Source organism: Sinocyclocheilus grahami, unplaced genomic scaffold (assembly GCF_001515645.1).
Source record: "Sinocyclocheilus grahami isolate Dianchi unplaced genomic scaffold, SAMN03320097.WGS_v1.1 scaffold1695.1, whole genome shotgun sequence".
Classification (NCBI taxonomy): Eukaryota; Metazoa; Chordata; class Actinopteri; order Cypriniformes; family Cyprinidae; genus Sinocyclocheilus; species Sinocyclocheilus grahami.
The window spans coordinates 79,283-97,270 of NW_015506874.1; the positions used below are offsets into that span (position 1 = coordinate 79,283).

Consider the following 17,988-nt stretch of genomic DNA (forward strand, 5'->3'; position numbering starts at 1 on the left):
TCTGTGTTTGTCTGGTCTACTATGTGTGTCTCCAGCCTGTTCTGTCCTGGATTTACCCTTGCGTGGATTTATTAAAGACTATTTGCATTCATCATCTTCGTGCGTTTATCTCACCGTAGCATGACAATATTAGAATGATTTCTGAAGGATCATGTGACACTGAAGATGAGAAAAAATTCAGCTTTGCATCACAGGAATAATTTAAATATGTTAAAATAGAAAACAGTTATTTTAAAATTGTAATAGTATTTGACAATATTATAGTTTTTACTGTATTTTTGATCAAATAAATGCAGCCTTTGTAAGAGATTTCTTTAAAAAAAAGCATTATTAAATCTTGCCTGCTCCATACTTTTGAATGGTAAATATTAAAAGATGTGTTTATAAAGTAATAAACAGCATAATTTAAATATTTTATGTAAAGATGTCGAAGGGACTAACTAAATTGTTTATTTAAATGAATCACACGAATGAACCACTTAAAAATAAGTCAGCTACTGTTATGCTAATGATTTAGCATTGCTACATTTAGTTTATCCCCAACACTGTGCCTTATGTAGACAGCAACTTATGTGACACACAAACAGAGCTTGACCCTCACGAGAAGTGCATAGGACACCAGACGTCCAATAGTTTGATGTTAGCATATTGCTAAGCTAACAGTTCTATTCTGATAAACAAACTCTGTATTACAAACATAAAACACAATACTCAAATACACACCCAAAAATTGGGTAAATTAGTCTATTTTTCAGTATTGCATGAATATCTCTCAACTCTGCCGCCATCTTGTATTTAAAGGGTTAGTTCACCCAAAAATGAAAATTAGCCTGTGATTTATGCCGAGTTCACACTGCACGATTTTAGCCCGTTTTTTCACTTGCCGACAGGTTTTGCGAAATCGCCGACAAATGCCCCGAAATCGGAGGCAAATCAGTGCTCGTTCACGCGAGTGACAATCATGCAGTGTGAATTATCAAAGACGCGATCTGAGGGAATCGCCGGCACGTCACCGACGCCCGCAAAATATTTGGCATGCTAAATATCTGGAGCTGTCAGCGATTCACAATCACGCAGTGTGCAATGATTTCTGACTGAAAATTACATCGTCGATGACCTACAGCCAATGAGAGACCAAGATACAGACCAGAGGGAAGTTCGGCGAGGAGTTATAGACCAGAATATCATTATTTTAATAGATATATGAACAGTTATATCATACAGAAACAAGCACAAACATTTGCTTGACCAGCCACAACATCAGCATAACAGTTACTGCAAAATTATTTACCTCCAACTCTCTTTGCAGAACACCCAATCCCTGTTCCCTTCATCTCCCTCCTGCATAATCTGTTTTTCTTTTTCTCCTTGTAGCTGGAAATCAGCTCACAGACAATTTGCAGGCTATATATATTTTTTTTTAATAATTATAGTCTTGCTCGTGAGAACTCCGGTCTGACGTACGCGGGTTCTCGCGTTATTTCCTTATCACTTCTCGCGTGTGTTTTGTTGAGAAATGTAGTTTGCGGACCAGACAGAGCTGTCGGCGATTCTTCCTATTGTGAAGTCATGCAGTGTGAATCCCCCTGTCGCCAATCCATCGTGCAATGTGAACACAGCAGCAACTGAATGCTACCCCAGATAGTCACGCAGTGTGAAAACAACGACGATCCGACGAGATTGAAAATCGTGCAGTGTAAACTCCGCATTACTCACCCTCGAGGCATCCTAGGTGTACATGACTCTTCTTTCAGACGAATCCAATCAGAGTTATATTAAAAATTGTCCTGGCTCCTCCAAGCGTTATCATTGCAGTAGGCAGGTGTTTTTGTTCAACAGTCCAAAAGACGTGAAATAAAGTGCATGCATCCATAATAAAACGTGCCTCACACGGCTCCGGGGGGTGAATAAAGGCCTCCTGTAGCGAATCCATGCGTTTTTGTAAGAAAAATATCCATATTTCAAACTTAATAAACACTTTTCTCTCACTTCTGCTGACTGTCGTGTGCGGAAGCCATTCCAGGTGGATGACGTAGGACAAATGCGCAGCACGCACACCTCTGACATATGCTAGTCTCACGAGTTTGTTTACAGGGGCAAAGGAAGCAAAGTTTCCTTACTTTAGCAAAGGAAAACCAGTCTCCTCTTGGCTTATATCGAAATCCTCCGACATTTTTCTTTACAAATTCTCGTTTTGTACTTCTAATTCGTGACCGCCGTTTTGTTTTGTTCTCTCTCTGCGTTCGTCACTAATCACGCTACGCCGACGTCCTACGTTATCCGCCAGAACAGCTTCCGCTTATGTCAGTTAGATGAAGTGAGAGAAAAGTGTTTATTACATTTGAAATATGGATATGTTTCTTACAAAAATGCATGGATTTGCTACAGGATTTTCTTCACGCCCCGGAGCGTTGTGATGCACGCTTTATTATGCATGCGCACACTTTATTTCACGTCTTTTGGACTGTTGAAAAAAAACACCTGCCTACTGCAATGATAACGCTCGGAGGAGCCAGGACAATTTTTTATATAACTCCGATTGGATTCGTCTGAAAGAAAAAGGTCATATACACCTAGGATGCCTCGAGGGTGAGTAAATCACAGGCTTATTTTCATTTTTGAGTGAACTAACCCTTTAATGTTTTCTTGAAGCATATTGCAGTGCATTCTGGGATTGCCTTATTTTTGGGATGAATGTGATGCTGCCATATAATTTGGCTGTAAGAAAATATCTTAGAAGGCAGGATAATTATCAGAACAGCCTTTTTGTCAAGAGCACTTTTATGATGTCTTAAAATGCTGTCTATTTAGGCAGCTCACTAGGTTTTGGAACAGAGCTATTGTCTCTCACATACCCCCTCAACCAAATGCATAGCATAACAGGACAGAAGAAAAACCACAAAGTGTAGAAGAAATTATCTGTGTGATTTGTAATTATAGAAATTAACTGTATAACGAGGAGAGCGTAATTACAAGGGTTGTCTAATTGCTATTATTACTGAGGGGAAACAACTCAGCTACAATTAGGTGTGTGAATGTGTGTGTATTTGTGTTTGTGTAGTAGGTAAACATACCTGTGAGGAAGCGAACCTGGCCAAACTGTGATATACGTGTGTGTGTGTAGACTCGAACGGTACTTGTGAGTTGATGAATGTAGGCGTCTGTGTAAAACCGAATGATATGATACAGACGAGAGTCTTTCATTCTGATCATCACACTTGAGAATATCTACAACAGATTGCTGTAATAAGACAAACCATGCTTTTATCATACATTACCCATCATACAGGGACTAAAGTTCTGTTTTAGAAGAGTAAGTGATATTAGAAACCAGGTGTTGTACATTCATCTATAGTAGGTCACATTTATGATTAACCACAGATATAAACTAAAAAATAACTATAACTATAAAATTTATTATTTATATTAATAAAAAAAACTGTACAGTCTGATGTGCTATACAGGGCAATGTTGTCATTGTTAACTAAAACTATTAAAATTCATATCCCTTGATTGAAATAAAGCTGAAGTAATATAGTAATATTAGATAAAAAAATCATTCATATTCATATTTCATATAGTTGATGCTGCGCTCCATTACGTAGTGCTTTGTTTGTTTTTAGGACAACAAAAAGTTAAATAATTTAGAATGATTTGTTTACAATGCACGTCAATGTCAACATGATTGAGATGGCCAATCAAATCAAAGATGACAGACTTTCATGTTTTCATACAAGCCAAGTGTGAATTCCAGCACACTTCATTTTTAAGATTAAGAGTGAGGTAAGTTGCTAAACATTTAATATTTGACCTTGAATGTTTTCTGTTAAACAACAGAGAATAATATAAAGGTATGCAACTTTTTTGTGATTCATACAGGTGATTCATATAATGCATAATTGAATGTGACAAGACAAGAAATATTAACAGAGCCTTTTGGAAATATTAGTCATGAATGGCAGTAAAGCGACACGCTCACGCTATTAGGTCCCGTGACAATAACAACATGGCAGATGTAGTATGTCCAGATTACATTCATACTACATAGCAGGCCCGTAACCATCATAAACAATAAGGGGGACAATGTCCAATAATGTCCCTCAATAATTAGAAATAGCCAAATTGTTGCACAAATTCTTGCACTTCTCTGCTACAGTCCATTAGACAGCACTCTGTGAGTAGAATGGCAAAAAGGTTTAAAAGTTACATTTTATGCTGATCTGCCTCAGCAGTCTTTCAGCGCTCATCAATGTCAAAATGATTGAGATGGCCAATCAAATCAAGTCCAGCCCAAAGCAAATCAGTTTTAACATTGAAAGAGAGGTAAGATGGAAGTAGCGAAACATTTAACAGTAATATCCAAAGATACAAACTACTCAACTTTTTTTCTCAAATATGGCCATTTTGAATATAAAATATGGTATTATTTAAATGATTAATGTACTTCCTAACTTAAAATGAGAGGGACAAGAAACATTTTGTGTTTTCAACATATTAAGCCCAAAGTAGGCCTATACACTGTGTACACTAGCGTATGCGAACAGTGCATGAACGGTCGACACATGCGCTCTTGAAAGCTTCATCCATGTCCAGTGTCTGCTCTGTTTTCCCCCATAATTTATAAATGATAACAAATAGTTTTTAACTCTTTTAAACCAAAGCTGGCCTATCCCATACCTCTCGCTCACAAGCGCTTGTCAATGCAGCCGGCTGTTGTTGTTACAGTCTCCGCTATTTTGTTGTTGTTGTTTTTGACTCTTTAGTTTCCATTTTCTACTGTGAAACAACGGACTTGGCCAATGTTTCTACCTTGTGGAACAATTGATTACTGCAAAACAAATTCAATGCGCATGTGCGACCTGTGCTTACAAAGTACATGCGTTTACAAAAATCGGGTGGTCTGAGTATTGTTCTGATGACGAAATTCAAATCAACGTACGTACGCTGTCCCTCGCGTACGCGTAAAAAGTGAAGTATATTTTGAGCTATAGACATGCAAATAAAGGCGTATGTGCATATAATATTATTTGCAAATAGTTAAAAAAATTTTACTTACCAACTAGAATTTGACCTAGAATTTCTTTCACTGTCATGTTTTTTTATGATTTATAAAAAAAATATATTTGGTCTGTTCCAATTCCCAAGTAGAATTCAACCTAGAATTTCCTTTACTGTTCTATATTTCTTTATGATTTTATTGAACAAAATATCTCCCCGAGTCTTCAAGACAGTTATAGCCTTGCTATATAGAATGTACTTTTTAATGGTCACTAAGTAATTGCTTATTCAAAAGAAGTATGTACTCAGAGAGTATGTGATTTAAGATGCAGCCATATAGCAGTTTTGTAGTTTTGTAAATAAATCACAATAATAATAAACTTAGGGTTATATCAGGGGCGTTTTTCTGAGGAGGCAAGGGAGACATTGCCTCCTCAAAATGTTGGATGAGGAAAAGATTTGTAGTACAAAAATAAAACAATACCAATATTACAAAATATAACATTAAAACGTGTATAAATCACTTGTTTTTCTAAAGAAACTTTGTCCAACAGCGACACCAATCCATGTCTTTCTCGCCTCCCCTGAGCCCATTGGGTTTTAACAGACCCCTTAAAGCATGCGGTGGGTTTGGTGGGGGGTAATTGAGAATAAATGGGGGAAAGTCACGTGAGAGGAGGCCATGCCTCCATCGCGATATGATTGGATATGGCTGGTTATGTTCGGCTGTGATTGGTTCATGCGATAAATCCCGCCTCTTGTGTTCTTGCACATTCACAAATCAGTCTGAATGAACAATATATTAGCGTTAATGGGAAGACTCATTTTAAAAAGTAAGTAAACAACTCACACACTTACAGTATATAACCACTTTGTTACATCAAAATAATACTTAAAATATCTTGAAAAATTTATCTGTGGGAGTAGTCAGCTTGGTGAACTTTAAAGTAAATATCTCTGTGACCAATATTTACAGAGCTTTGATGACTGATGATCCGAAAAATGTGAAAATACTTAAAAGTTAACTATTGAAAAGAATAGTTCACAAATAAAATATATTGTTTAAATTGTTACTGCCTTGAGTTATTATTTTGGAATAAATGTAAAATGCTTAAAAACACTAACTTGATGCGATTCATACTTGGCTTTATCAAATAGAATATTGATTACATCGTTAATGTAAAAATTATTTCTGATAGTGTAAGTAAAGTTTATTTAACCAAGCAAATGTTACTGGAACATGAATTGACGTTTGTTTAAAAAACATTACGTTGAAGACTATGCCTCCTCATTTCAGAACAGAAAATAAATTTAGGTAGCTGTTTGTTTGTTTTTTGCTGAAAAATTGGCTTAATTTAAAAATGGCACAGTGCTATTTTAACGCATTTAGTGACTGGTTAAACTGAATTGTGAGTGGTTAGAAGATAAGATGCAGGTTGTGCCACAGCCGCTCGGTGGTTGTGTGGTGTTGACGTTTGCTGGAATGAACTGGGCTGTTATGGTCATGTTGCGTATCTCCAGCCGCACTGCAGGAATGTGAGGCCGGGCCGGACGGAGATGATGGGTGCGAGCTGAGCGGCGTGAGGCGGGGGAGGGGCGGCTGTGTGCGCCGGTAGGGGGGCTGGAATGGCTTTTGTCTGCTTCCCACGTTTCAAAACCAGGACTGAAAAATGAATAGACAGAGGAAAATCAATTGCATGACCTTCACACAGGGCGAGAGTGAAAGAGGGAGGAAGAGAGAGGGAAAGAGACGGGGAGGGCGAGCCGAGGAGTAATGGAGGGATGATGAGGGACAAGAGGAAAAGTAAAATGGCTGTGACACAAAAAAAGTGATATTTTATCTGTCTTTATGCGCTGTGTGTATACATGTGTTGTGTGTGTGTGCTAGTGTGTAGTTGTGCATGCTCTGCCGGGGAATGACTGTCTTTATGGATAATGGGGTGATTAAACCTTTTATGTCCGACCATCAGACCTATGGCCCTTAAAAGGATACATGCACATATATTAGCCCGCAGTGCATGCGGATCAGCAGATCAAGTACAAAACAAGCGGCTTCAGTTCCAAACTATTTTTGTACGGTTTGTTAGTGGCATTTGGTAAGTCAAGCATCACTATTACTGTTGCTCATATTTGGGGTCAGTGATTTAAATGACCGCTTAACCTTCAGTATTAAAATTTGGTGTGCGTAACTCATCCACAACAGTTTGTTCTGCAGACATCAATGATAACTCATATCTTGCGGTTTGAGGTTACTTTTATTAGTGATAACAATAAATACATACATTTTATAATACCATCTTTTTAAATATGTTTAATCAGTTCAAATCAGAAAAAAAAGACTTTAAAAATTAACTAAATTCTTTGAAAACACGTATCACAATATTATCACAATTATATCACAATATATTGACAGTTATATTGAAAGCTGTCACAACTCAAAAAATTTTTTCCACATCTGTATTATTTTTTTTCCAGTAAAATATAATTATTATAATATCTTATTATATTATAATACCTTTTTATTATTTATTACTATTATATGATATATTATAAATGTTTGTAATATTTTTTTATATTTATAATAATTCTAATATTTATCATTTATTATTAATATTATATTATATTATTATATTAATAATATTAAAATATAACTATAATATATTTTTAAATAATCATAGTGAGGCTCATTCTTAAAACAACACACAAAAAAATCAGCAAACTCAGATCAATATATATATATTTTTTTATATTAATTTGCCTAAATTTAAATAAATAAAATAAATTATTTAAATATATCATATGACTAAAACCTACATAATATATCATATTATTAAAACCTTCATATTCAAATAAATATTTTAAATACATTTAGGGAGGTTTATTACTAAAACAACAACAAAAAATCTATAAGAAAAATACATGTACCTGTAATTTTTTTAATATATGCGTCTTATTATATTTAACAATTTTGCCTTTCACATAAATGGTAATAATGTTTGGCTGTTTTGTACAAAAAAAGAGACAAAGACATGATTTAGTAAATGATTTATAAAAATGTATAATATTACATTAACATTGTTGAGTTTTATTGGTGCAGATTGTAAAAATGCAGCTATTGTTATAATTATATAGACGAAATACTGTCAGCGTGAATTAGTGCTGTTATGTTCGGGAAATTTGGGAATTTTGAATAAGTTAAGATTTTCTCTCATTTTCTTTTGTCCAGGTCCCACACTGTTGTGTTTTTGACTTTCACACTGTCTTTCTCGTTCTCCTTTCACTTGTTTCTCGTGCTCTCCCTCCTGCCAGCTCTCTGTGTCTGTCTCTCGCTCTCCTATTTTCAAGCATTTAAAGCACTGAGGGCTTTTAAGGGACGTTAATTGCACTCAAATTATGTTCGACCGTGCTAGGAGAGAGGTAACAGCTGATAGAGAGAGAGAGGGATGGCAGAGTGAAAGGATAATTGCAGCGGAGAGGGACATTGCGACTGGAGACGCTTTGGTCTGTCTGAGAGTCATTCCTCCTGTCTCCATGCATGAGGTTAGAGGTGGGGGGAGTGCGGGCCGCTCGACATCCACCGCCCTGTAAACCAGTTGCTAGGAGATCGGCCTACGATTCCCATCAGCCAACTGGATTGAGCAAACTAACACGAAATGAAAGGCCAACCTTGCAGTTCCCATAGTAACCTTCGAACTTGGTTAAAAGGTTGTCAGCTTGAAAGAGGGGGGGGGGGGGGAGGAAAAGAGAACGAAGAAAGAAATGAAAGAGAGTCAAAGTGAGCTGGGTGTAGAGGAGAGGAAAGTCAAATTACTTTAGTTATTTCATTCTTTATTGTGATTCAGCGCCCCAGAGATACTCAAAGCTGACCCAAAAGTCAAAGTGGAATTATGACAGCTAATTCCTTAAAGAAAATTCCCTAAGGGAAATAAAAATAGAACTAAATCAGATAAATGGTGCACTGAATGGTGCATATTTGTGACCCCGGACCACAAAACCAGTCATAAGGGTCAATTTTTTGAAATGGAGATTTATAGGCCTACATTATCTGAAAGCTGAATAAATAAGCTTTCCATTGCAATATTTGGCCGAGATACAACTATTTGAAAATCTGGAATCTGAGGGTGCAAAAAAATCAAAATACAGAGAAAATCGCCTTAAAATTTGTCCAAATGAAGTTCTTAGCAAATGTATATTACTAACCAAATTTATGTTTTGATATATTTACAGTAGGAAATTTACTAAATATAGTCATCAAACATGATCTTTACTTAATATTCTAATGATTTTTGGCATAAAAGAAAAATCAATAATTCTGACCCATACAATGTATTTTTGGCTATTGCTAGAAATATACCCGTGCTACTTATGACTGGTTTTGTGCTCCAGGGTCACATTTATTTATTTATTTATATATTTATAAATGTATATAAAATTCAAAACTAAAATAAATATATACAGTGGGGAAAAAAAGTATTTAGTCAGCCACCAATTGTGCAAGTTCTCCCACTTAAAAAGATGAGAGAGGCCTGTAATTTTCATCATAGGTATACCTCAACTATGAGAGACAAAATGAGAAAAAAAAAAATGGACAGCACCTGAGTTAAATATATGAGTGTCACAGCAAAGGGTCTGAATACTTAGGACCATGTGATATTTCAGTTTTTCTTTTTTAATAAATCTGCAAAAATGTCAACAATTCTGTGTTTTTCTGTCAATATGGGGTGATGTGTGTACATTAATGAGGGAAAAAAATTAACTTAAATTATTTTAGCAAATGGCTGCAATATAACAAAGAGTGAAAAATTTAAGGGGGTCTGAATACTTTCCGTACCCACTGTATATATATATATATATATTACTGTTTTCCAGTATTAATATTAATAATATTATATAATAATAATATTAATAATAATAATAAACTCTGTCATATTTAATATATCTAAAATATATTTAAAGTACTAAAGTGCTTAAGCACTCTAAGTTTTTTATTAAGTAAAATAATATTGTTTTTAAAGATTTTTCTTTCTCTGATTTTTCTTTCTTTTTGCTTAAAAAAATGTAAAACTACTTTTTTCTTAACCAATGTTGTGGTCTTCTAAGATTAATAACAAGATTGAATTGATGTAATGTGAATTTTATTTAAAATTTTATTTTTTATATTTTATTTTAATTGACTAAAATTAATATAAATAAAATATAAATATATTTATATTTATATATGATAGATAGATAGATAGATAGATAGATAGATAGATAGATAGATAGATAGATAGATAGATAGATAGATAGATAGATAGATAGATAATTAAATATTAGTAGATTTCAAAACAAGTGATTATTAAAATATCCACATGAAGAAGACAGATCATTAAGTATCCACTACTAACCGATTAGCTATATCAGATAGATCCTGTTTACCCCCAGGCTGAGAAACAACACCATCATTCTCACCCTCTGCCCTATTGGGCCCGGTTCGACTTCACATTAGCCTCTGCTGTAGCGGCTGACTTTGGGAAATGAGGGCCGACCATTGTCCATCCATCAGGCAGTATGGCTCCTGTCAGGCCTGTCCTATCGCTCACAGACTCTGTGGGAAGACCCTCAGTGTTTGTATGAGGGGGGTTGCTAAACTATTCAATCGTCAACATGCATGTGACCCCCAAAGACGAACAAGCAGTGCTCTGTGTACCCACATGCACTGAGTGGTGATCCCGCTCTCTGCGCCAAACCCCCTTTTCAGGCCTCTGAATGGGACCGACTCATTGATATTCCTGTGAGGGGACCCCATTCTTAAAGTGCCACTGATTTTTGGGGTGTGTAGTTTGGGTGCAGGGACACATTTATGTGTGGACTTGCGTGTTATTTTCAGTGTTCTTATGTCAAAGAAATATATCACCAAAAATATTGTTTACTTTTTCTTCAGTAGAACTAAAAAGGAGATATTTTGTGAATTGTCCTGGCTGCTCTTTTCCTTACAATGAAAATGAATGGGAACAGTTAAGTTCCAAAACTGAAAAGAACACAATAAAAGTGGTCTATATGACTCTTGCGCTATATTAATTATTTTCTAGAGCCATATGATCGCTTGGTATGGATGAAATTTAAATCTTTCTTGACATCATATAATAGCTTTTAAATTTGTGCGCAATCGCATACAGTAATTGTAATGAACATGCACTTGTAGTGCATTTCAAATCTTTTAAATATTTAAAAACTGCACTTGCAGTTAATATAATACTAATAAAATTAAAGGCCACTTAAGTGTACTAAAAGAGAGTTCACTTTCATGATTATGTTTCTTAGCACTTAAATACCCTTTTAAAAAGCGCACTTTGAAATAATGTCAAATTAAACGTTTTTCTGTAAAGTACATTTAAAATACATATTAAAACACATGTAAAGTCCTTGGTTGGAATTTATGTAACTTATGTAACTTTAGTGTTACATTTTTAATTAATACATTTTTAATACATTTACAACTTTATTACAACTTTCTAATAATTAATATTTGCCAAATTATTACATCTTCATGACACACAAGTATATTTTAGTTTACCATAAATGCAGTACACTTCAATCATATTTCTGATTCAATAGAGTTATGATAATTACATATTAAGATATACTTAAATCCTACTAAAGTGGGCCAAAAAAGGGCTGTGGAGTAGCTAATTGCATTTGATATAAATTTAAGCTATAATGCGACTTCATTTCATTGTAATTAACATGCTTGTCATGTCTGGTTACACTTGAGTAGGTTTTTTTTTTTAAGTATGCTATTTCCCTAATAAATACTGCTAAAGTGTAACATAATGGTTGACATGAAGGTGAATTTTCATTTTTAGGTGAACTATACCTTTGATTTCTGTATCTGTACTGTCTTGCTGAACGCTTCTTCCTGAAGCTGTGTATTTTGTCAAGTCAAGTCAAGTCACCTTTATTTATATAGCGCTTTTAACAATACAGATTGTGACAAAGCAACTGAACAGCATTAATTAGGAAAATAGTGTCAATAATGCAAAATGACAATAGTAAACACTCATTTTTCAGTTAAAGACAGTTCATCATTGAATTCAGTGATGTCAACATCCAGCTCAGTTCAGTTTAAATAATATCTTTGCAATCATGTCAACGATATCGCTGGAAATGAAGTGTCCCCAACTAAGCAAGCCAGAGGCGACAGCGGCAAGGAACCAAAACTCCATCTGTGACAGAATGGAGAAAAAACCTTGGGAGAAACCAGGCTCAGTCGGGGGGCCAGTTCTCCTCTGACCAGACATTTTGTCAGGTGAACACTTGTATTGTGGCAGGAGTACCACAGGAAAAGGTTCGGAGAAGTGAGCTCACCGTCTGTCTCCCGTTTAGTAGCAGCTCAGACAAACGCTGTCATCCTCTCTCAAAACACTTACAGTATTGATTGCCACATGCATCCCAGACACACACACACACACACACAGACACAGACACAGACACGGACACAGACACAGACACAGACACAAACACAGACACAGACACACACACACACACACACACACACACACACACACACACACACACACACACACACACACACACAAGGACATCCTGCTGTGAGTGAATTTCAGCTGGGCTTCTACAGCGGAGATCAGAGGCTGGCACGTTTGAAATGCACCACCAATGTCATTTGTGTGATTTGTAAATTTGTTTGTTTTGTGATGGCGGGCGGCCCAGAACGCTATTGTGTGCTGAGAGTGAATTAGCATGTCTCTGTCGGAGTTATCAGCCCTATACACAGCAGCTGTTCAGTCACTCGCTGTCTTTGATAGTCTCTGAAACAGCAGTAAAGAACTGGGAAGGTGTATTAACAGCTGCTTAAAAGCTATTATCAGCCGTTTCCTCCTGTAGTAACCAAATAGTGTGACTGTCAAGATGTGTTTGAGAATATTATAATTTTATAATTTATGTTAAAGAGGTTGGAATTGTTCTTCATGCTTGAATGTTTATATCGTCACAGTGATACTTCTTTCTTTTTTAAAAGTTACATTTAGTGATTAATTGATCTTGTTTAGGTTGCTGTGGGTTTTGCTGAATTAGATATAAAATATAATTGTATAGCTCATTTTACATTTATGCTTCTGTTGAAATGACAAACATGTTTAGCTTTAAAATAACTGCTTGAACTAACTTTTTTTTACTTTTTTTTGCAGTGCGAAGAACAAGTCATTCGTTGGTCACTGACATCTTTGAACAGCACCTGGGAGCTCATCTACTACAGGTAAAAATATGTTTCGTTTATGTAAATTTACAGACGTTAGTGTTATGAACAATATTCATGTAATGTGCATCTGTTTTATGTGACTGTTGAACTCTTAAATTGCTATTTTCTTCATCTTTTATTTATTAGATGATTTTATATTTTAGGTCTTTTTACACACCATTTAAAAGCTTTGGGTTAACAAGATCATTTTTTTTAATTAATTTTGTAATTAATACTTATATTCAGCAAGGATGTATTAAATTGATCAGAAGTGGCAGTAAAGATATTTATAATGTTACTAAAGATTTCTATTTCAAATAAATGCTGGTCTTTAAACTTTCTATTCATCAAATAGCCCTGCAAAAAAATATTAAACAGCACAACGGTTGAATATAATTCTTGAGGAGCAAATCAGCGTATTAGAATGATTTATGAAGGATCATGTGACACTAAAGACTGCAGTAATGATGCAGAAATTTCAGCGGTGCATCAGAAATAAATTATAAATTGTATGAGAGAGAAAGAAAACAGTTATTTTAAATTGTAACAATATTCACAGTATTACTAATATATAAATACATATAGCCTAATACAGTGGAATGGGGAAAAACGCAAACCCTCTCTGATGTTTTATAAAAGTTTAACTTAAGCGCTGAATTTTTACAATGTTTGTAATGTGAGATGCAACAAAAGACATGAGAAGCAAGCGCAATATTCAAAGATGTCTGTCTAATCTGTGTTTATATAGAAAAACAGTGGAAAAGTAGCGCAGTGGAATGGAAACACACATTCTGTGTGAATGGCCCCTAATGCAATAACATTCATACATTTTTCATACAGGCTGTGTCCAAACTTTTTGGATCCACTTTTGTAAATAATCTGCTTCACTGTTTAAGTTGATCTATGTGCCATAAGCACTAGAATTTAGTCATCTGACTTGAAAAGAGGAATTTGTACGAGACAAAAAAAAAAGAAGGTATTAGAAGGTTACCTTGAGAAAGTGTTCAGAGACGGACGGCGCTGATAGAAATCAAATTAACACTTCTGAAAATCCTTATGATTCTTTGTCTCGTCCTCTGTCAGTAATAACTAGATAATTGCGCTTTATTTCCAGCATTCCCGTCATTCCAGTCCACTCTCATTTGCATAGTGAACTCGTCACTTGCATAAATTACCACCATCAGTCTCAACTAAAGTGCCCACTCTGCTTCACTCGTGCCTGTGTGTTATTAATATTATTCCTTAAATGAGTTCTTTAATGCAGTGACTGTATGCTTATCATCTGCCAGCCGCTGTTGGTCTCTCTAAATCAATCTGATTCTTCGCTCATGTTGTTTTTGCTTTGATGTCGATGCTTGTGTCTACAGCTTGATTCCATATAAATCTTGAGATTTGCTCAGAAGTGTTGTGTTGCTGCTCAGGATTGATTCAGTTAAGTCTGAAATGTCCTTACTTTATATCTCGTGTTTCTGGGATGCTGTACTGGATAAAACAGCATTCACAAGCAGATTTACTTCCATAATGTGACTAAATGAAAGAGGATAATCAATGACGAAGAAAATTTTATTTTATCATTTAAGTATTACATCATGAAAAGTGGACTCTATATGAAATAATAGCTAAAATAAAATTGAATAATAAAAAGGGTTTGGTGACAGAAAACGAAAAATGACGTATTTTAATTACTTTTTGCTTTACTTTAACAAAAATTCAATAATGACCATTTTGATTTCATATTAATATTAGACATCCGATATATTTTGACTGATTGTGTTGTGTTGTGCAAAACTTTGGCTTTCAGTTAGAACAGACTAATTAGAAAAATGTTTTCTCTTTGCAGTCTCTGGATGGATTTGTGTTCGTGGTCAGTCAGGAAGGCCGATTTCTGTATATCTCAGAGACTGTGTCCATCTACCTTGGCCTTTCACAGGTGAGACCAAAACACTTAGAAACTGTAGCATACTTTATGCTTGGGCTGGTAATTGAATCTGTTAATTTTGTGCAACTAGTTATTTTGGGAACACCTTACAACAAGGTTTTAATTTGTTAACATTAGATAAACACATTGGGTAACATGAACTAAAAATAAAAATGCTACTTAATAATTTAGTAATCTCAGTCAATGTTAATTTAAACATTAATATGTTTATGTAATAAGTTATATATATATATAAAATATGTTTATGTAATAAGTTATATCTTTTAAAATAAACCGTAACGAACTAAACGTGAATATTTTTATTAACATTAACAAAAATGAATAAATACTGTTACAAATGCATTGCTCAATGTTAGTTAATGCATTAACTGACATGAATTAATGGGACCTTATTGTAAAGTATTGTTATAATTATTATTATTTTTAATTAACCCTGTCTTGAAAAAAACATCTCTAAAAACATGGCGTCAGACACTGGAAAAATGTGTCACAAAACCCAAAGACATCAGTCTGCCATGCACATAGACTAATAATTATAACATTACAAATATGTAAATTATTAGCTATAATAATAAGTCAAATATTATTATTATTATTATTAAAACTAAATTAGTAATTCATTTATTAGCTATAGTAATACATTTTTATTATAACTAAATGTATAATTTAAAATGCAATATGTATAATATATGTATGTTTTTAATTTTACATTTTCAATATAAAATAATTTTTTTGTGTAATAACAGATTAAACGCAAGGAACGATTTTTGTGTGGATGGTCGATGTGTCTATCTTAGACAAATATTTAAATGAGCAATTAATGCGATTGATTAATTAGTTGACATGTTTTGCAATTCAAATCTGAAATCGATTGACAGGCCTAGTTTATGTTATAAAAGACCTGCATACACTTTCATCTGTGTTCATCTATGATTGTGTTTTTTTGTGTATTGTGAATCTCCCTGTGTCCCTGTGCTCATTTCTCCAGCTCTCTTCCTCTCTTGAGCCTCTCGCCTCTCCAGGTGCTTGCTCTCTGTTGATTGTCTGTGGCCTCTTGTACAGGGAATGTTAAGTCCTGGCATTTCACCCAGATGCATAAATAATAACAGTAATTACTCGCACAGCAATCAAAGTGTCGCTCCAGCGAGCCGGGGTCTGTCTCGGGAACAAATCGATAGACATCTTAAAAGCCACATTGATTGTGTGGCAAAAAAGAATGCACACACACAAACACACTCTGGGATGGGTGTGAGGGGGGATGGGAGGACAGATAGTGTGTTTAGGAGGGAAAATAGATGTGAATGAGTTCGGCTGGTTGAGGAAAACAAGTGGAATTGTGAGTGGTCAACCCTTTATGGCCGTCTTGCCATTTCATTATCGACACGCTCAGATTACTGAATACCTGTGCGAGCAGGACACATACTCAAAATAAGCGTTATTTTGTCTTTATTTTTCTAATTTGAACTACCTTCTCAAGGTGCGGTAACCAGGGGCTTTCATCAACTCTATAGGTCACAGTCACATCAAGTGTGCCCATATTTTCAAGTTTTGGATATAAATCGTATTTGCTTGCAGTACAAAGTAGTTCATGAGCGTCACATGTATTAAAGAGCTGCTTTGTCGTTGATAAGCGATAGAAGACATTTTCACATTTTGTTTCCTACAACTGAGCCTTCGCAAAGACCCACTCCCCTCTTTATTACTGTTGCTATGTCCGACAAGCAGGGATGGGCAGTATTTCAGATACATGTATTTAAAATACGTATTTGAAATACAAAATACTATTTTGTATTTTAAAGCCTTCGGCAAAAAACATTTAACATACATTTAAAATGAAAACATATTGATCATTTAATCATTGTTGTAATGCTAAAATGTTTGTTTTCAACTTCCAAATAGGTGTCCAGTGATTGGTAAATAAATATTTGATTTCTGAATATTATACCCTAATTGAAATAGCTGTTTAAATAGGATCATGATTTTACATACCATTGCATGAATGACTGCCTGACACATAATATATTATTATATTTGTGACTAACAATCAAATGATTAAGTAGTTAGAAACTAGTTGCTATGAATACAGGTGCCATCAGTTGTCTTCTTATGAATGACTTGCTTGTCATTGAGTCAGTGCTGCTGATGCAAAGTAGGCCCTTCGTTACCAAACACCATGTAACTAAATTAGGATACAATTATGAGTCATTCGCAAACTGTTAAACATTAAACTGTTGGTTACTTTAAAACTAACCTTCATCTGGGAAATCACAGGGATATGTGAATATTTGATCTGTTAACTGGTTGCATATGTCAGATTTATTGCATGACTCGGGCAGAGAAAAGCTGTTGCTATCAAACATTGTCCACTTGTTCACAAACATCAGTGTATTGGTGAAGAGATAGATCAAATAGGCCAATTGATGGAAGGTTTGTGAAGAAATTTCATGTATTTTTTTTGTATTTTTAAAATACAAAAATACAGTAGTTTTTTTTTATACTTGGTGTGGCTGCTGTATTTTGTAGTTTATTTTGATACACTTAAAATTAAGGTATTTGGTATTTTATTTTAAAATACTTTTTGATATATCTTTGCCCAACCCTGCCAACAAGCCATGCCGCTCTCAACCACACATCATGTTCTAATGCTGTGGAAAATACATCGCGGAGCAAAGAGGACACTGACAACACACCGACAGACAAGACAGAGCAGGTTACTTTTGGTATGAAACAAAGTCTCAGCTTTCAATGTTTGTCATTTTGTAAGAAATGTAACGCGAGTTACGTAATCAGATTACTTTTTTTAAGTAACTAGTAA

General features: G+C 34.8%; 1 protein-coding gene across 1 annotated transcript in view; it reads left to right on the plus strand.

Moving 5' to 3' along the window:
• Window positions 1-17,988, plus strand: part of LOC107572090 (neuronal PAS domain-containing protein 1-like) — a 58,393-nt gene that overhangs the window by 21,363 nt on the left and 19,042 nt on the right. Inside the window, exons 4-5 of the mRNA XM_016258505.1 lie at window positions 13,185-13,252; window positions 15,075-15,164. Of these exons, the coding sequence (XP_016113991.1) occupies window positions 13,185-13,252; window positions 15,075-15,164 (158 nt within the window). The remainder of the gene's footprint in view (window positions 1-13,184; window positions 13,253-15,074; window positions 15,165-17,988) is intronic.